The following is a 20,336-nucleotide window of genomic DNA, read 5'->3' on the forward strand; positions in this document are numbered from 1 at the left end:
ATCAACAGAATGGCTTTCATACACATGATTGTTTAAAAACGGGTCAAAACAAACTCCGGGAAGGCAAAAGTGAACACGAAGAAGAGTAAGGGTGATTTCAGTGTGAGAGGTTTTTTTTTTCTTCCTTTCCTTTCCGTTTTTTTTTTTTTTTTACGGTAAGAGTTTGTGTCCGCTGTTCTCCTCGTCCAGCGTGAGGTCTACCACCTCCGGCGGGGACACCCAACTCGACTGAGGGGAGACGCATGTCCACAGCTGAGTTGGCAGGTGAGTCGTGCTGCTGGTGGACCGCTCTGCCGAGTGGTCGTCCTTCCAGGAGGATAAGCTCTTGATCACACCGCCACAAGGGTGGGCGCATCTTCAACACACACACAAACAATGTCAATTTCTGGATTAATTCCATCCACTTACATTTTCCTTAGGACTTGTTTTGGCGACGCAAAAAAAAGAAGGGGGTATATTCTTTCTTCCGGTCCACTGAAGATTTACACTATTTTAGGGCTGCAGCTACTGAATATTTTTATACTTGATAAAATTAACTTGGTAAAAATTTATTTTTCATTATTAAACAAGAAAATCCGTATGCGAGGTGGAGGTATTGTTATCCACTTAGGGTTGCCATCTTCCCATTCCACGCTATAATATCTGTAACTTTGAGAGCGTGTGGCTTTAAAAAGTGGGGACTGGTAAGTGACGTGGGAGTAATGAGTGTTGGCTGTTGTGAGCTCAAATCCGTGGCTGTCTGTTAACTGGCTAACCGTTAACCAATCTGAGTGAGTGCCTGAACGTCAGTTGTTGGCGTCGCAGCTAGTGTATGAATGTGCTTATAGTGTGTTTATTTTATTACCATTTGTTCAATAAAGTCATTGAAAATGCACTGACTGCTGTATCTATCCTTGATGGCTTGTGGGGGCATTATAATACGTTCTAACTAGCAGTGGTAGGCTATATGAAATTAGCCAACATTGATACCTTGTGTTGGCGTGAAGTGCAACTGGGACACACTGCACTTCATTATGTTTTTAAACTGTGAAATAATCCCAAACTTTAGACATTCTCTGTCTTTTGTGCCCTTTTTCCTCATGGCTCGCCGCCATCGCCCCAATTTATTGACAGAGTGGTGCATGAATCTGTAGTAACATTAGTCCGTGTGGAGAAATAATCACTGCGAAGCTTAGATGCACATATTTTGCTTGGACTTCTTTTAAATTTAATTATTAGAGTTGTTCCAGTACACATTTTAGCCCTTCATTATTTATATTTAAATTATACATTTAATAAAGGTTTCTTCTGATGGCGACAGTTTTACCATTATTTCCATTAGGGCTGCAACTAACGATGATTTCAACAATCGATTAGTCTATTATTTTTTTGATGAATTGAATGATAAAAAAAAAATCTATCCTTTATTAAAAAGGTCATTATTTCAAACTCACATTGCAGATAATGCACGGACATTAGGGATGTTTGATACCACTTTTTTTTTCAGACAGATACCTGCCCGTGTATTCACTCTTGAGCACTCACTGACACAAAAGAGTACCGACAACACTAATACTTTTGATACATATATTGGTGGCTGGTATCTGTAGCCAGTACCCAATACCTTGAAATAAGGCCGATATCGGCACAATACAAATACCTGGTGTTAGTACTTGCCCATCCCTAACACACAAATTGATCCTGATTAATAGTTTGGTCCGAAACATGTCAGTGAATAGGCAAAAATGTTGATCATTGTTCTCCAAAGTAAAAGCAGATTTTTGCAAATGTCATTATTTTGAGTGAACACAAAGGTAATCAGTCTGCTTTCATGTAGGAATACTGTGGAGAGGCTAAAATTTGAGGATTTGGACAATTCTAGGTTAAACAATGTCTCTAAACGATTAATCAATTCTCAAAATAGTTGATTAATTTTATATGGGTAGGTAGTCGATTAATCGATTAATTGTTGCACCTCCAATTTCCATTATTTCATAAGGGAGAAATGTTCAACTATGAGAAAAAATAAAATAGGTCGACTTCAGTGTGTTTACCGAGTGTTCTCCTGCACGCCCACAATTTCCACCTCGCTGTCCGAGGATGCGATGCTGATCTGGCCCTTGTGTTGACGCCCGTCCTTGTGCAACGTCTCCGCCTCCGCGTGGCCTGAGACAGAAATGAACACATAACGGGCACAAATCACCACTTTGTGGAGAGCAAAAGGGCAGGGCTTCAGGTCTTGCAGCTGCTTAAGAAACAATGATGAGTCGAGGATGTGTGTGTGTGTGTTTGTGTGTGTATAATAAAAGGCAGTTGCAAAAAAGGAAACGTCACACCGGACAAAACACTAATTGTGGACTTAATTTATGGTGGGGGGGTATGTTTAACGCTGTTGAAAAAATTCTGCAGGGCGAAAGCACCAGACAGGCAGCAGAGTAAGACGTCTTGCCAAGATGGATCCCAGGAAGCTTAAAAGTCCAGTTTTTATTGAAGAGGAGGAGCAGGAGGAGGAGGAAAAAAGTCAGCCGGGGTTTGTAACTGACCTGCCACGGAGCTCAGGGCTCTTATACACCCAGAGCCATCCGCCATATCCTGACTTCTGAGTGTTTCTAGCTCGCGCTTTATCACACTGGGCCGGACTTTCTCCACATTCATACTCTCCTGGTTAGAATCAGTGTCTGAAATATCATAGTGACCCACTACTGGAGGCCCGTCTGCAGAGGACAAAGAGAACACTTTATTATTCAAAACATGGCGTAGAAATGAACAGGGGGGTTTGGCTGCAGTGGCCCACACAACTTGTTGAAGAACCCACCCCCATAAAAGACAAAATAACCTTAGCCAATCATTAATACAAATTTACTTTGCTAAATTTCAGAACTATTTGGCCCCATGAGCCTGTTCTGTATTAAGGGTACCAGCACAGAATTGGGGTGTAAGGAGTCAACCCAAAAATCTTCCATGAGAGGTGTCAGCGTCTGTGTAAATCTCTCTTTTACGCAGCTTGTAAAACCTTGCATTTTAATGGATAAACTTTTTCACAGGGTGGGACAAATCTTCTGACACAGCAAATTTCTAACTATCTATAGTAGTAACAGTCCCATGATATTGCAGCCATATCTGCTCATATTGAGCCAAATATTTCAGAACTCATTGGACGGCGCTTCCCAGTGCAGATGGGCAATAACCCAAAGCATACGGAAAAGTTTTGTGATGGCCAAGAAGTGGTTTGTTAAATGGTCAAGTAAATCACCTGACCTGAATCTAACTGAGCATGCATTTCAGGCATTTTCTGAAGACAAAACTGAAGGGAAAATGCCCAAAGAAGAAGCAGGAACTGAAGACAGTTGCAGTTGAGGCCTGGCAGACTTGGGATGAAATCCAGCATCTGGTGATGTCTATGTGTTCCAGACTTCAGGCTACAATTGACTACAAAGGATTGGCAACCAGTTAATAAAAATTTAACGCTTTGTCCAATTAACTTTGGTCCCTTAAAAAGTGGAAGCCATACAAAGTATTGTAACTCCTACACTGATGACCTGACTTGGATGTGAATACCCTCATATTAAAGCTTTAAGTCTGCAGTTGAAGGACATCTTGTTCATCCATCCATCCATTTTCTTTTACCGCCTAACCTCACTAGAGTCGCGGGCAGCTGGAGCCTATCCCAGCCAATCGCAGGGCACATAGAAACAAACAACCATTCGCACTCACATTCACACCTACGGGCAATTTAGAGTCTCCAATTAATACATGTTTTTGGGATGTGGGAGGAAACCGGAGTGCCTGGAGAAAACCCACCCAGGCACAGGGGAGAACATGCAAACTCCACACAGGCGGGGCTGGGATTTGAACCCCGGTCTCCGGAACTGTGAGGCAGATGTGCTAACCAGTCGTACACCGTTCCGACATCTTGTTCAATTCATTTTAAACTTATCACAGTGGTGTGTTGAGCCAAAACGATGAGAATTGTGTCGATGCCCCAATATCGATAGATCTGACTGTATCAGATGGCAAGATGCTATGTTGCTGTGTGAAAGCGCATGAGGTGAGAAAAAAAATACCGCTTTGTTGAGTTCTGTTTAAAAGGAAAATGTGGATAAATGCTGACCCTTTGTAAATGCAATTTTGTGTTGTGTCTGTATGAAAGAGGCGTTCACTGAAATGTGGAGTTGTAGTGCTAGCATGCAATAACACACCTTTGACGAGACTTTTTTTTTGGTTTTGTTTGCATTTATTTTCTGTCGAAATAACAGCCATTCACATAAAAACTAGAATAGAATACACTAGATACAAAACACATCCAAAGAATTGTTTTTCCAGATGAAAACCAAAACGGCAGCTGGATAAAAGCCAAACAAAACAAGCAGGGAACATTTGTTCTTCCCTGGAAATTGGACACAAACACACGCACACCCTGCTGCTATGCTTACTCGTGTGTGTTTTTGTTGTTGTTTTTGCTTTTGTTTTTTTGAAAGGCCTCCGAATAGCTTCAACTAGCAGGTTGTGGTATTACCAGAGAAAGCAAAAATCGTCAAGTAAAAGGCCAGGTGAGGAAAAGAGAAAAATGTGTAAACTGGAATCGTCTCTTTGGACGACAACAAAATGTCCTTAGTGGTTTTTCAAATGGACACACAAGAGAAAACACACACAATGCACACATTCTGAAAGAAAAATAAAAGTATAACGCTGACGCGTCAGTCAGCCCACGTTAGCGCTAGAAGCAATCCTAAAGATGGCACGCTTCTTGGTGGGAACTCTGCATTTCACATTCTACACACAAATAGCACACGCATGCAACTCTCGGGGGTACGCGTCACGTACACAGAATACATGTTAGTATCCAAGCTATAAATATGATTCCTTCATTAATGGGTAAAGGGCGGGGAGCTGCTTTAAACTGTCGCACCATGTCACCAGTCTTGGGGATAAACATTTCTCCCAGATTAATTTTAAGGGGGCGGTAAACATTGTCATGCTCTGTCCTGCTGCTGGTATGCAACAAGGAGTATTAGGGCCATGCTGAAAACAAACAAACAAACAAACAAAAAATATACTATGAGAATGAAGTCATACACCGAAAGTACAAGAATAAAGTTGTAATATTCAAAAAAGAAAATGTCAGTATTGTGGGGGAGAAAACAGGATGTAATCAAGACTTACGTGTTCATATTACAATATTACAGAAAAAAAGCAGCGAGAAAGCAGCTGTACTTTTGAAAGTCATAAAGATGCTAGAAAACATTGTAATTTTGCGACACAAAAACCAAGAAAGTGACTAGTCACAATTGTACACAATATTAGTGATATTGTCAGAAAAAGTAATATTAAAAAAATTTCATATTGTGAGTGAATTGAATAATGTTGCAAGAAGAATATTTCATATAGCGAGTGAGAATTGGCGAGAAAAAGGGTAGTATTATTACAAGTAATAATTTAACATATTGTAATTTTGCAGACTACATTTCTAATACAACAACAACAAGTGACGGATTTTAATTCAAGCCATATTACGTAAAGGTTTAAACGTAAAAGTATTTATCAGAAAATAGTAGTAATATTCAAAGAAAAGGGTATTAGAAAGTAATACTGGGAAAAAAGTCATAACATTATAAGATAGTAGTAGAGAAAAGGTCGCAATTTTAATATTACGAGAGAAAAAATTGAAGTAAATGGAATTGTAATTTGTAATGAACGTAAATGTATAGCTGTTTTGGTCAATCAAAATTATGACTTCATTCTCATAATATTGTGACTGACTCATAACTCATAACTGTCGTTTTGACAACAACAAAAAAGGTTTTCTTGTAATATTACAACTATCTTGGTAAAATCACAATGTTATATTCCCAATATTACACCTTTATTTTGTAACCCAGCTATTTTTTCATTATAATTATATTTTATTTAGTATGGCACTAATATGTACATATGTACTCTGTTTCAGTTAAAAATAAAAGGTCACTTTCATTTCAGTCACATTGTGTCCCTTTTGGCAACAAAGACCCAACTGGCAGAAACAGTGCAAATAAAATGTTTAAAAACGGCAAAATTTGAGGCATTTGACGCAGTCTAACAAATGAAAAAAATATATACATACACGTGTGTGTATATATATATATATATATATATATATATATATATATATATATAGATCTAAAATAAAATGTGCTTTCTCTCTCCTCTCTTTTTAGTTACTGCACAAAAGGCAGTAGTAGCAGTGACTGTGACCCCCCCAAAAAAGCAAAAATGTAAACACTTCTAGTCTATTTAAGCAAAAGTACTGTTTAAAAGACAAACCATCCTGCATTTAGTGTGATTACGTACAGTTTATACTAGAGTGTGTAAATCCATTTGTGGAGGTTAGTAAAGCTCAGTCGCCTGAATAAAGGCCGTCACGAGATGTACATGCACACTGTAAACGTTATTTGGAGTCATAAATGAACACTATGGCCAGCATGACTGCTGAATGACAAGGCACGATGCTATTCTGCTGCTGTTCCTCCCTGCCCATGTGCATCGGTATGTGTCGGCTGGATTTTTGTAAGAATAGCACGATCGACTCAAGTGTGAGAGTACAGTTGGAGGAGAAAGGAAAACGTATAGGAAGCCATGCCCGTAAAGGGGCCAGGAACCATCGGGGGCCATTTCAACACCCAAAATAAATTATTGAAACATCATTAATGGGTTGAAAATTTTTGGGATGTTTTGCAACAGTGCATCTGAGGTTTTACAGTGGTGCCTTGAGGCACAAGTGACCCAACTAACGAGGTTACAGAGATACGGGGGTGTCATCCGGCCAATTTTTTGCGTTGACTTTTGGGCAAAAATTTGAGAAAGGAGCGCTATATGGTGGCAGTGAACTCTACTCACTTTACAACAAGCAGCAGTTTGGCAGATAGTGAAAAAAATTTCAAAGGGATCCTTCAAGCTTTTAATGCCACTCTCAGTTGAAGTTTACAGTCAAACTAAACAAAGCAAAAATAATTACACGTGTATTTAAAGCAGCATAGCTTTGCCTTCGGGAAGTCTGCTTACCTTGATGCTAAAAAACAATGCAAAACGCCATCCATTCATTTTCTTTACCGCTTATCCTCACTAGTAGACTAACAAATAGCATCGGTGTTAAAATCAAGCAACGGATATTTAAATACAAATGGTGGCACGACACATATAGGCAGACAATATGACAGCACTCACAGGCATATACATTATCTTCTGCAAAACATGATTATTACTGCAGCTGACTGAGGAGTTGTGACCATCTCTTAAGGCAAATTCCTGCCTAACTTTTACATGATATATTTCACATAATTTTCACTGTTTCTCAATTGATTGTTATGCAATATTCTAGTTTCTAGAGATGGTGAAATCTGGTCTTTTGTTTGTTGTAAGCTATAATCATCAAAATTATACATATATATTCAAAAATGTTTTGAAATATTTCACTGTGTGTGGTGCATCTATGGGTTTCACTTTTTTAATTGAACTACCTAAGTAAATTTAGCCTTTGACACTATTCTAATTTATTGAGATGTACCTGTATATTCATATGCCTGAATTATACTGCCCCCACATGGCCAAGGTGCATAGACCAGGAGCCGTACAATCACAATTAATTAATCATGATGCAAAAACCGTTTAATTCTTTACATTCTATTGAGCTGTGTCATTATTGTATGTTTTTTATAAAGTATAATATTATAGTGCCCTTTTTTAATTTAAAAAACATTACAAAACTTGGATGGATTAATGGCATTTCCATTCATTTAAATGGGGAAAGATAGATGACTAGAGATGTGAGTAAGAGTAAATTGACTTTTGAGCATTGTCATGGAACGAAGTACACGTATCTCAAGGCACCACTGTACGGCTGTATTTTTGTAAGAATGATAGCATCGTGTGAGAGTACAGTTAAAGGGAAAAAACATACAGGAAGCCATGCCCCCAGTGGGGCGGAAAACCTTTTTCGGGGACCGTTTCAATTTCTATAAGGGGTACATGGTACTTTTATAAAAATATAATTGAAACATTGCCAGTAGGTTGAATGTTTGGGGCTTTTTTTAACAGTTCATCTGAGGTTTTACTTGCTTATTTAGAGTTGCATGGCAGCCCAGATCGCCACAATTTACCACCACCCAAAATAACCGTTGCCCTGACTCAGCAGTCTACGGCGGGATGCATGACGTCCGTGAACGTTTGCAAATATTCTCAAGTCTCACAGTGATTCAATGCCAGGAGGTAATCCCATGGTCATCCAGGCGCGTTGTCCTGCCATGATACTAATTTCCAAGCGAGTGCGTTGAGGGTTCGAAGTGGCTTCTAAACATTCAAGAGACCAGGATCGGGAACGCCAAGATTTCCGTTCTGAGTGACCGCTTCAGGTAGAATGTTGTTGTTGTCGACAGGCGCGGCGGCGGTGTTGTTCGCTCGCGCCAAAATGTAGGCGGCCATCGTCTCCGCGGACTCGGATGATGGCAAGAAGGAACTAGCGGGTGAAGGGCGTGCTCCCTGGGATGGCGGAGGCTGCTGTTGCCCCGCCTCAGGGGCGTCGCTCGACCGCTTGGATGAGTCATCTGAGTCGAGGTGCGCAAGCTTTTCCATCCAGACGCGGAAGCGCTCTTCGGTCTGGCGCTGCATGACGGCGAAGCGTGTCATGGCCTCCTCGAGCACGCTGCTGATGCCGTTCCTGTCCCACGCGCCGCTGTCCAGCAGCCCATGAATGTGGGCACCCACTCTGGATCTCTCCGACGCACGTCTGAAGCCAGCTTGAAAGACATTGAGGCCAAGGCTTAAGAACATACAGTGGTAGTGGATTCATGCTTCCTGAGTGGACTTTTTTTGTGTGTTACAAAAGAGAGAATGACACTTTTTGCTTTCTTGTTTTACGTGCAGGTCAGAACTCTTTCATGCTGATGGACTATATCATGCAGTCTGTGTTTGAAGATGTTGAAAAATACTGAAATGGTTGATAGCTTCCCTTCCTACAGATCCCTGATGGTTGGCTTCGGAGGCTAGTTTTGTGGCACGTCTGCTAACTTGTGAGACTCTGAAGCAAACAGAGAGCCATTATAATTTAAAAGCTGAAATTTCAAATATGAAGAGAGGTTAGAAAAGGCCAAAACAGTTGTTGGGAGGGGGGGGGAGGAGAAAAAAAATCAAGAGGAGCAAAATAAAAAAGTGTCATATATCATATGCCAAGATCACTCAAGAACCAATGTTGACATGGAATTACAGTGAAAAGGGGTCAAACGTGACCATAAAAGTTCTGTAAATACCAACTAATTTAGCTAAACTTCCAGAGCTCCAATTATCTTTTATCCATGGAAATAAAAACCTTCAACTAATAGTAAACGTACAATTACACAGATTTTTTACACTTGGCAGCCCACAGATAAAAATACTGTATTTCCTCAAATAGTGGCCTCTGCTCTGATATGTGCCCCAATTAACTGAACAATCAAGCATCACACCTCAAAGATGCCTTCTTGAAATAAAAGGCCGTGCCACTATGTGACTGTAATTTGCTTTATCATCACTGTCTGCTACCACTTATCGTGGTTGATGTGTTCTTTACCACCACATACACAAAGGCAGAGGTGGCATGAGTAAAGCTGAAGTTTAGGATGGAGTGTAAAGGGATACAGCCAAGGTACAGGCACACAACACGACTGAGAAACAGCGTCCTAAGACAAACATACAGTGGTACCTTGACTTACGGGTTTAATTCGTTCTGTGACCAAGCTTGTAATTCAATTCACTCTTATATGCATTCAATTTTTCCTTATTGAAATGAATGGATCTACCACAAATTTTTTTCGAACCCCCCCCACAAAAAACGTTATGTTTTCAGAAAAACAAATAGCACTGTATTGTATAAAAACAAGGGAAAGACAAACTGTACATACTGTATTATCTGTGTGTTGGATTTGTACCTTTAAGGGGCAAGGCCTTGTGAGTGATGTCAAGAGCAGGAGTCGGTTGGCCATTTACTTCAGTGAGTGTTGTCATTTTATATTTGTGTGTTTGACTGTCCCATGTTCAATAAACAGGTGGAAGTGCATCAGCAACCTTTGCTCTCCTTGACAACATACGAGGGCAAACCAGTACCTTAATTGATCCATTTCTTTCCACTTCACCCGACCGGTAGTGTAAGTGAACGTTGCTCATACATAGCTCACAACACAAAGAAAAAAACAAATAGGCGGCTCATAAATCATAGCTAACAACGAGTGACAATTTTCCACAATAAGTTGGATCGCTCGTAAGTCAAGATAGCACTATGCAGTATATGCAGTTGAGTAAAACATCCATAGCTTCTACTACATGAGGAATTATGGTAAACTCGATAGGAGTACAATGTACACTAAAGACAAAGAGAAACAAAAAGAAAATATACGATATAGCAGGCCACCTTTGGATCACACTCGTATTAACCAACACAATGACCCTTAAATGATTCTATTAACACCTTTCCACCTGCACTCCAAGCCAAGGCCAAACAGCATGTCTCGGGATAAGACTAGCAGAGTGAGCTCACACAAGCAAGCAGTGTCTAGTTACAGCAAATAGCTCACTCGCTCGACTACGGCTCGCATACAGCTTGGGTGACAACTGATATTTCAAAGAAATGAAGACCCTCCAAAGCATAGACGCAGCATGCACAGCGTGCATTTTGACGACCGGCGCTCCGACGGAACATTGCGTCAGGACAAATGAATGGGAACAACCTTCTAGCAGGGAGACTGAATGACATGTGAGTGAGGAAAAACAACAGGTGACTGATCAAATCAAAAAGGAAATGCTCTGTTTGATTCCACCAAAACATTTTATGAACCCCATGACGTGATTTCACTAGTTATGGGATATGAGAAATGTTCACATCATGCACACTACTTCCTCACCGTACTTTTTATGAGATATTCCAGGGGTGGGAAAAGTATGGCCCGTCACGCTTTAATCAGGCCCAGAAAACATTTGCAATATCAAGAGTCCTGTAATATTGATGCATTCTTAACCATTTCTTCCTAAAATGGGTTTTAAAAAACAGGTTTTGTTTTTCTTTAATCCCAGTGATTCCCAAAGTGTGTGGTATGCAGGCTCTCTCTTGTAGTCTGCAAAAGAATCACTGAATTCAATACAAACAATCTTTACATTTAAAACGTGCAATAGAATCAAACATTTGAATGAAGCCTGGAACTACAGATAGGGCATGTTTAAAACTTTTTAAATTATAGTAAAGTAAACTTTTTACTTTTCAAATACAGTCCAGCTGTATTTACATTTCAAATACACTAAAATACATTTGCATTTATTCTCAAATAACTAGTTTTTTGAAACATCTCAGCACAATTTTGATTAAACCTATGTGTAATTCATTTTAACTGAATCATTAAAGTTACAATTTTCTGTTACTATATTTAAGCGCTGTGTTAAAGGGACTATAAACCGGGAAAATAATTGTTTCGTATGACAAGTATATTTTAATGAGGCTCCAAAATTATTAAAAATACCTCCTCCAAATGTGCTGAAAAGACACCCCCACTCATTTTTCAGCTGTCCATCAAATAGGTTCGTACAGTATGTGCTCCAATGTCTGTAGTGTGAGGCACAGGCTAAATAACGTGGGCCCCTGTGCGTGTGTAAACAGTTAACTTGAGGGCCAGAGGGGTGATCTTTTTCCACGATGGACAAACAACTGAAGGCGTAAATGTCCATCTGATGATTTTTGGTGATGCTCCCTATCCGTTACCCCCCTGGCTCATGAAGGCATTCCAAGAGGGCTGAGCTATGATGACTAAACAGTAACTTTCACTAGACTCTGCCAGGCACAAATGACAGTGGAAATAACTTTTGTGTGCCTCAAGGGGAGCTGGAGATGCATTCTTAAAATGAGTCGCATATTTCACTGATTAGTCAGGTAACCGTAGCATGTTGTGTATTGAATTCAACTTTTGTGACATTAATCAAGAGGACTACATAGAAGGGGAGGAAAACAAAGAACAAGGAGATTAAGCATGTGAGGCAGGTGAAGAAAATCCTGCACAAGTTGGAGAGCAGAGGGCTCAGGACATCAGAAATGCTCTGTCAGTTTAGTTTTCAAGGTCCGAAGGATCACTTGTATAAAGTATAACATTAATAAAGATTGGCAAAATGTTTTCTTTGTTGTTTTTCCAGTTTTGGACTCTGTAGTTCAGTAACTATCTTTCCGTATTCTTCCGATAAGTGGCAGTACAAAAAATTAGTCTTCCCAATTTTTTCCCAGTAAACTGAGATAAAGATGAACACTCAACAACACTAATAGTTCTTACAACCATTTTTGAACAATACACTTTATGTACTTGTACAAAGTACAAAAATACTGTTGAATAAAAACTGTACATACACAAACATTATATTGAAATATCTCCAAACAGAAACAATAACTTTCCAATGAAACAAAATCAAACAACAATTCTACACTGCTCCGAAAGTCTTGTCACCCCTACATATTTATTATGAAGTTATAATTTTCATTATTGTATGTTTTAATAATATATAATATCATTATATATAATAATAATAATGTAATTCTCTAGTTCAGATGGCTGACAAGCTCCTACAGTATGGAGGAGAAGCTGCTTTTGCAAGTGTATGAACATATGATAGTGTGCATTCTGGCAAGAGCATTGAGGATGGGCAACATGACTTCACTGCAGGACTCGGCAAACCAGCTAGCGTCAGCCAACTGAAAGAGAATTACATTATTAATTATAATTAATAACATTAAACTACTAAAATGAAAGTGAAAACAATACAGTGGTGACAAAGACATTGCCACTCTGTATATTCTTGTCTTGTGTAAATAAACTGTAGTGTAAACTTTGAACATTCAGACAAAACAACCCAACTGACTTAAGATTTAACTATGAACACTCAATGTGAAACTGACAAACTGCAACTAAATCTACAGGTCATAGAAGTGCTGAATGTAATTTAGTTGAACTACGATGTCTGACACTGGTTGGTTACCATCAATGCTTTCCCACCTGCCTTGACTGAGGGTGGATGCAGGGGCTGTGTGGTCTGCTGTGTTTGGGACACTGGACACCGAAAAAGTGACCAAGTGCTGCTCGCTGTAGAGATGGTAGGAGTAGACCTGGATGGAGCCGCTGGAAGCCAGTGTGTTGGAGTTGGTGGCTGTGTGGGTTGTTATTTTGCATGTGCTGTGGAGAATTATTTTGTGTTTGACTATTAAACGTCAACAATTTAGCAACAGTGCCCATTATCTGACTGACCATCTGTGTATGTGACTGTTGTTGTCGTGCCTGAATTAGTTTGAATATTTTGTCCTCTGGCTCCTGGTGTGACTTTAGAAGATTTTCCAGAGTTGCATTCTCCTGTCTTTGATGGTTTTGCTCGGTTTCTAGCATTTGTTGCAGCTGCTTTGTTTGCTGGACAATATATGCTTGGAGATCACTCTCAGCGGTTGAAGCTTCAGCTTTGTGCTTTTTGCCCAAGTGCCCCATTGCCTGAACACCACGTTACATTTGATCCAGCACAGCTAGGTGAAGCACTGTGGTCCTCTCCACCAGCAGTGTCATCAAACGGTTGTGCAGTCTCCTTATTATCTGCAAATGAAACAACGATATATGTATATATATAAAAAAATTACAATGCAGAAAAATAAATGTTAACAGTTTTGCAAATGCAGAAAGATTGACTCTTGTCAAGATGTTTGTCTACTTGTTTTTTGGTTTTGTTAGACATGGATATATACAGCTTTACTAAAACAATAAAAAATAATATTTTCTGTAAATAATTATAACAGCATAAAATAAAGTGAAAATTACTCAAATGAAGGCAGATGATGTTGGAGACCAGACCACTGATGTTTTATATCAAAATTTCAAAGCTACTGACAACAACAAAGTAAATAAAAATAAATATTTGACTCTTACAACTATAATAAAACAAAGAGACTAACTCACTTACCAATGACCTCAACTTCAGTGGAGCAGCTGGTCGACGGAGAAGACTTGCTTTCTGTGGATGAAGGGTCGTATAGTGTCGGCCTGTTCATTTCTATAATCTCCATGGGACAAACTATTGGTCTTGTTCCTAATATTTTATCGAGTTTGTCAAACCAGAGACATTTGTCTTTTTCATCTCGCTAACCCCAACTCGTTTAATGTGTTTTGATCCTGGCTTTATGTAACTTAGACAAAGCTTTTTCACTTTCACGTGGCATTGCTCGGGAGACAGCTCGAAACCTCCGTCCTGCATTTTCTCGCTGAACATGACTGCATTGTTGTGTCTTTTCCAGCAGTTGGGTTATTTGTGCATCTGCCCAAATGCTCCAGGTGCCTCCGCCCACAGGTCATTGTTTGTAGCACACAGTAGCGTTAGCACTTAGCAACACTGAGAAGCTCACTTTTTCCCATGATACCCTTGGCCAGTGGCTACGGTGGCTCCTTAAGGGCTTATATTTCCTGCACTTGGGTCGGATCGAGGCCGTTCCGTATTCACACCAAAAACGAACCTTACCGAATCTGTTTGGAAGTAGAGCAAGAGAGACCACCTCAAAAGTAGGTCTCGGAGCGGTTGTTTTGGTGCACACCAGGATTGACTTGTTTCTATACACACTTGCACAAAAGGTCTGGACCAAGAGGGAAACAAATTCTGGTTCATTTAAAGCAGACCAAATGTGGCAGGTGTGTATACACCCTTAAAATGGGCAGGTTACCTGACCGTGTCTGCTTGTTTGGTTAATTTCTTTTGTGTCTTTGTATTTAGCACGAAGGCTTTTGATTTTCCACTGGAACTGCAGCCAGGAACGCATGATGCCTCGCTCAGCCAATTCCTTAGCAATTTCTTCAAATACCATCTGATTGCGGTATGTCCTCCTCTATATTGGCGTGAACTGACCAGTCCTTCCATATATTTATCAGTTCTCAGGAGTCTTCTTTTCGCCACTGACTCTTTCTGCTCCTTTGTCCACCATGGCTTTTCTTGCCTGTTTTATTGAACAATTGTGACGTTTGCCACCTTTTCATGACATATAGGTTGGATGATCGCGACCCGAGCGTCCAGACTGCAGTCGCTTCAGATACATATCCAATTTATATTCACATACGAAAGAGGCCTGGCCTCAGAGGCCATCAGAATGAGTACTGTGCACAATGACATGACGAGGGAGAGAAGGGGGAAGGGGAAAAAAAATTAAGGTTCATGTCAAAATTAATCGGAATTGACCTGGAGTAAGAACATAGCCTTAGTTATTATTAGAAGCCCCACACCTGTTAGCTTGCGAGCTAGCTGGTAGTTAGGGCCTGTGGTCGCAGCGTGGAAAAATGGTCCACCTGGTGGGATATAGTCAGTCGCCAGAGCCTTTAAGCGAAAATATTTTCACGGCTCTAACATGTAGGGTTGTGTAGGCATAAGAACGATACAAGACGACATAGCATTCCATTTTTCTGCAGCGCATAGTTTCAGCACATTCAGCTGACAGGCCCACAGCATTTGAGAACAGAGACGGATTTTTCATGACTTTGAAGCCTCATTTTATATATATTATTATTATTTTTTTAATCAGTCAAGTTTGGCAGGGTTGTTAAAAACTTCTCTGTGGCGTGCCTCAAATTTAGGAAATTATTTTCTATTTTACAGGGACTTTAAAGATGAATTGTGGAACTTGAGCACAAAAGTTGGCCCACCCCTGCGAAAGGCTCTACTAGTATATTGCCGGGTAGGGGGATTTACCTGGAATATCCGTCTTGATTGTCTTGCTGCCTCCGGAAGTGTTGTCATCGTCGTCGTCTGAGGAGCTGGTACTGGAGTCGCACGTGAGCTCGCTGTCGCTGGTGCTGCTGTCCTGCAGCAGGTTGTATTTCTTCCGCGCCGCTGCCTCGCGCTTCTGCCGCAGCAGACGCATGCGCTCCTTGTGTTTCTGGCTGCGGTGGCCTTTCACCTTTGCCTGCTTGCCGTTGATTTGCTTCTCTGGCCCGCTCGCTCCCGCCATCACAGGCTGGCAGCGGTTCTTTTTCGCTGCCATTGCGTTGGGCGGCGCCTCGCTCTCCGAACGTGACCGCCGGGATTTTCTCCCGCTGGGTTGCCGATCGGCTTCCTTACTGGGGTCGGCTTCCATTTTAGTCTGCGCCTCCTCTCCGCCGCCTTCAGCCCCCGAGGAAAGCGTGTCCGAGTCAGCCAGGTGGCCGCTAGACGAGGGGGAGAGCATGCAGGGGTTGGACGAGTCGCTTTCATAAATGTGACGAGAGGCCGGTTTCTCACTCCCCGTGGAGGCCTGCTGGGATTCGGGGGAGTCTCTGCGGAGCTCCTTCATCAAACATGGCATGGAAAGGAGACTCTGCTCGCCTTCCGTGTGCAAGGGGCTGTCGTCCTGCTTTTCCCTTGGTGGTGAACTGGTACTCGTGGTGGTCTCGGTTTTTAAGTGTTCATCATGGACCGATGTGGTGGCTGATTGCGCTTCGTCTAGGTGCTCGGAGGGACACTCTGCATCAACAAATTCCTTCTCTGAATCAGCCATCTTCATGCTAGTACACCAAAACGCCCTATGGTCCAACAAACGTGGACCAAGGTGCCTTGATAGGCACTCACCTGGAGGGGGGAAAGAAATTATGTCATCAATCTCAATGTTGGGCTACAACAACAAATACAGACAAGTGGATGCATAATATTGCATACATATCCACAAATCATACTTAAACACATACACTGGGTACGGAAAGTTTTCAGACCCCTTTAAATGTTTAACTCTTTGTTATATTGCAGCCATTTGTTAAAATCATTTAAGTTAATTTTTTCCCCTCATTAATGTACACACAGCACCCCATATTGACAGAAAAACAAATGGAATTGTTAAAATTTTGCCGATTTATTAAAAAAGAAAAACTGAAATATCACACAGCCATAAGTATTCAGACCCTTTGCTGTGACACTCATTTAACTCGCTATATTTCAGCCATTTTCAAAAAATATTTAACTCGGGCGCTTTCCATTTCTTCTGATCATCCTTAAGATGGTTCTACATCTTCATTGGAGTCCAGCTGTATTTGATTATACTGATTGGACTTGATTAGGAAAGCCACGCCCCTGTCTATATAAGACCTTACAGCTCACAGTGCATGTCAGAGCAAATAAGAATCCGGCGGTCAAATGAACTGCCGGAAGAGCTCAGAAACAGAATTGTGGCAAGGCACAGATCTGGCCAAGGTTAAAAAAAAAATATCTGCTGCACTTTACGTTCCTAAGAGCACAGTGGCCTCCATAATCGTGAAATGGAAGACGTTTGGGATGATCAGAACCCTTCCTAGAGCTGGCCGTCCGGCCAAACTGAGCAATCGGGGGAGAAGAGCCTTGGTGAGAGAGGTCAAGAAGAACCCAAAGATCACTGTGGCTGAGCACCAGAGATGCAGTCAAGAGATGGGAGAAAGTCACGACTTTATGGCAGAGTAGCTCGACTGAAGCCTCTCCTCAGTGCAAGACACATGAAAGATCGCATGGCATTTGCTAAAAAACACCTGAAGGACTCAAAGATGGTGATAAATATGATTCTCTGACTGATGAGACCAAGATAGAAATTGTTGGCCTTAATTCTAAGTGGCATGTGGGGAGAAAACCAGGCACTGCTCATCACCTGTCCAATACAGTCCCAACAGTGACGCATGGTGGTGGCAGCATCTTGCTGTGGGGGTGTTTTTCAGCTGCAGGGACAGGACGACTTGTTTCAATTGAAGGAAAGATGAATACGGCCAAGTACAGGGATATCCTGGACGTAAACCTTCTCCAGAGCGCTCAGAACCGCAGACTGGGCCGAAGGTTCACCTTCCAACAAGACAATGACCCTAAGCACACAGCTAAAATACCAAAGAGTGGCTTCAGAACAACTCCGTGACTGTTCTTGATTGGCCCAGCCAGAGCCCTGACTTAAACTCAATTGAGCATTTGTGGAAACACCTGAAAATGGCTGTCCACCAACAATCACCATCCAACCTGACAGAACTGGAGAGAATCTCCAAGGAGAAATGGCAGAGGATCCCCAAATCCAGGTGTGAAAAATTTGTTGCATCATTCCCAAAAAGACTCTTGGCTGTATTAGCTCAAAAGGGTGTTTCTACTAAATACTGAGCAAAGGGTCTGAATACTTATGGCTGTGTGATATTTCAGTTTTGCTTTTTTAATAAAGCTACCAAAAAAAAAAAGAATAATAAAAAATAAAAAAAAATCAACAATTCAGTTGTTTTTCCGTCAATATGTGTGTACATTAATGTGGGGAAAATTTAACTTAAATGGCTGCAATATAACAGAGTGAAAACTTTAACGGGGGCTGACTACTTTTCGTACCCACTGTATAGCTCCTTTCAAGGGCGATCAAGAACTTAGTAGTAAAATGTAAGCTTTGGTTAGCATAGTAGTAGCTACAGTTGGCCACCAGCTGAAAGCAGGCCCACTTGATTGCGAACAGCAGCGTGATCAAAGATTGCACAAGAGGTTGGAGAGGCCGGAGAACGTACCGAGGTAAACTTCAAGATGATGCAGAGAACATTCTTGATCGCTGTTGGCAGTGGTGGAAGTTAACAGCTAATAACAACTTGCTGCTGAACGTAAGGTAGGCCATGTGCCCAACTAGGGCAGTCACTAAGAAATATTTTAATCATTTATTATTCTGTCAACTATTCCATCGATTAATCAGATTTCAGATTAAAAAATGTATTTTGCAGTTAAGTTTGCAAAAATTATATTCCGATAACTGTTTATTAACTGGTTATTGTTATTGATTTAATATTGTTTAATGACTAAACAAACAACAATTTAGCAATATCACATGAGAGGTAGTGATGTTGTACTCACCATCCTTTTTGAAATTGAGAGGTACATCTTGAGTATTTATTAATACAAAGGGCTACTAGATTGATACACTTCTGAGGCTGCTTCAGGTTCAACTACATGCCAATTACAGATAATGGTTTGGTCTGTAACATGTCAGAAAATAGGCAAAACGTTGACCATTGGTTTTTCAAAATAAAAGCAGATGTTTGCAAAGGTCTTATTTTCATTACAAACAATCAGTCTACTTTAATGAAGGACTACAACAAAAAACAGACAATATTTACTGTTGAAAGGCTGAAATCAGAAGGTTTAGTTAATTTTATGTTACACAATGGCTTTAAAAGATTAATCAATTATCAAAATCATTTGCTGGATACATATTTTCAAAAAACGAGTACTGTATGTACCAGTGAATCAAAGGCAAACAATCCCAAGCTTCAGTCATTTGGACTACAACTTTTCTTTTGGCTCCACCGTATCATAATTCACGCGTCATAAAAACTGCAAACAACTAATCATTCCAACATAAGGCATGCACTGACTTTTGGAGTTGTAACAGCAGCAGAAACGGAACTTAATTCAGTTCTTTTTTAAATATATTGTCATAAGCAGCCTGCATGTGAAACATTCTCGGTGTATATTTGTAAATGCCCGCTAAGTCTTCCCAAACCCACATTAAGCCGGCAGAGCAACCAGAGACATCTACTTGTGCCAGAATGAATGACTTTGCTAGTTGACGCCTGTGGCTAGCTCGCTCACTAGCCAGCCAGCCAGCCAGCCAAGAGAAGCTACGCAACGAAGGCTAGACTCGATACCAAAGCTGCACCACGCGAGGTTGGCAAAGGGGAGACCAAGAAGTCGCCGAAAAATATTGCGCGTGCGACGCCATTGCATAACGTAGCAGTTGCGTCCTCAAATGAAACCGAGGCGAAGCAGGCGAGAATGTAGACGCAGCTAACCTAGCTCAGGGAAGCTAACTTACTTAGCAGTCAACTGCGACAGTTACTTACCACCGTGTTAACGAGCTCCTTTTCCCGGAGCCAGACTCCTCAACATCTTCGTCGGTTCGTTCCCCCGCGAAGTTGACCCGCGAAGCGCCGTTCATTAAATTGTAACAAACTGACAAACCTGGGCCGATGTGAGTGTCTTTTTTTGGCGCAGTGCGCTCGCCCATTCGCGAGCTGTGTGGTGGTGTAGCATTGAGCCGTTAGCTAAATGTTTATTTTAAAATGTCTGCGTCGGCCTCACAAAGCACGCGCGTCACTTCCACGGCCGTTACGGGGGAGCCAGCGCCCTCCTATGTCTGGAGCCACACACCTCCGGAATTATGAACATTGTAGCTTTCTGACGAGTCGTAATTATACATATTGAATCGTTGGAATTTTAATCCACGATATCTGCGACGTCATTTTGCGTAAAGACAAATTACGTCACTGTTGTAATTCCTGTGTATGGGTTCGTCAATACAGATACCTACTATACAGCCGCAAATATCCACTAAAATTAATCGTAGATATCTGTAACTCCAG

At 41.1% G+C, this 20,336-nt stretch overlaps 1 protein-coding gene across 3 annotated transcripts; it reads right to left on the reverse strand.

Moving 5' to 3' along the window:
- On the reverse strand, positions 1–20,206 carry ark2n (arkadia (rnf111) N-terminal like PKA signaling regulator 2n). Of its 3 annotated transcripts, XM_061698613.1 has the most exons (5): positions 19,818–20,203; positions 15,721–16,575; positions 2,523–2,693; positions 2,034–2,145; positions 1–355 (listed from the first exon to the last, which is right to left on the reverse strand). In XM_061698613.1, the coding sequence occupies exons 2-5, from the start codon at positions 16,508–16,510 to the stop codon at positions 151–153; spliced, it is 1,278 nt and encodes a 425-aa protein (XP_061554597.1). In that variant the 5' UTR covers positions 16,511–16,575; positions 19,818–20,203; the 3' UTR covers positions 1–150. The 3 variants fall into 3 exon arrangements, with proteins under 3 accessions (XP_061554597.1, XP_061554599.1, XP_061554598.1); XM_061698615.1 differs by lacking the exon at positions 2,523–2,693 and having other exon boundaries at positions 19,818–20,201; XM_061698614.1 differs by lacking the exons at positions 1–355; positions 2,034–2,145; positions 2,523–2,693 and adding an exon at positions 3,712–8,747 and having other exon boundaries at positions 19,818–20,206.
- Between the last annotated feature and the right edge of the window lie 130 nt (positions 20,207–20,336).

Source organism: Phycodurus eques, chromosome 15 (assembly GCF_024500275.1).
Source record: "Phycodurus eques isolate BA_2022a chromosome 15, UOR_Pequ_1.1, whole genome shotgun sequence".
In the NCBI taxonomy this organism is placed as follows: domain Eukaryota; kingdom Metazoa; phylum Chordata; class Actinopteri; order Syngnathiformes; family Syngnathidae; genus Phycodurus; species Phycodurus eques.

Bases quoted from the DNA above. Each gene is read 5' to 3' on its own strand.
- ark2n (XM_061698613.1), bottom strand. From the start codon at position 16,510: ATGAAGATGGCTGATTCAGAGAAGGAATTTGTTGATGCAGAGTGTCCC. The intron at 2,146-2,522 runs GTCAGTTACAAA...TTTCTGTCTCAG, and splicing joins AGCCCTGAGCTCCGTGGCAG to GCCACGCGGAGGCGGAGACG. The intron at 356-2,033 runs GTAAACACACTG...TGTGTGTTGAAG, and splicing joins GGCGTGCAGGAGAACACTCG to ATGCGCCCACCCTTGTGGCG.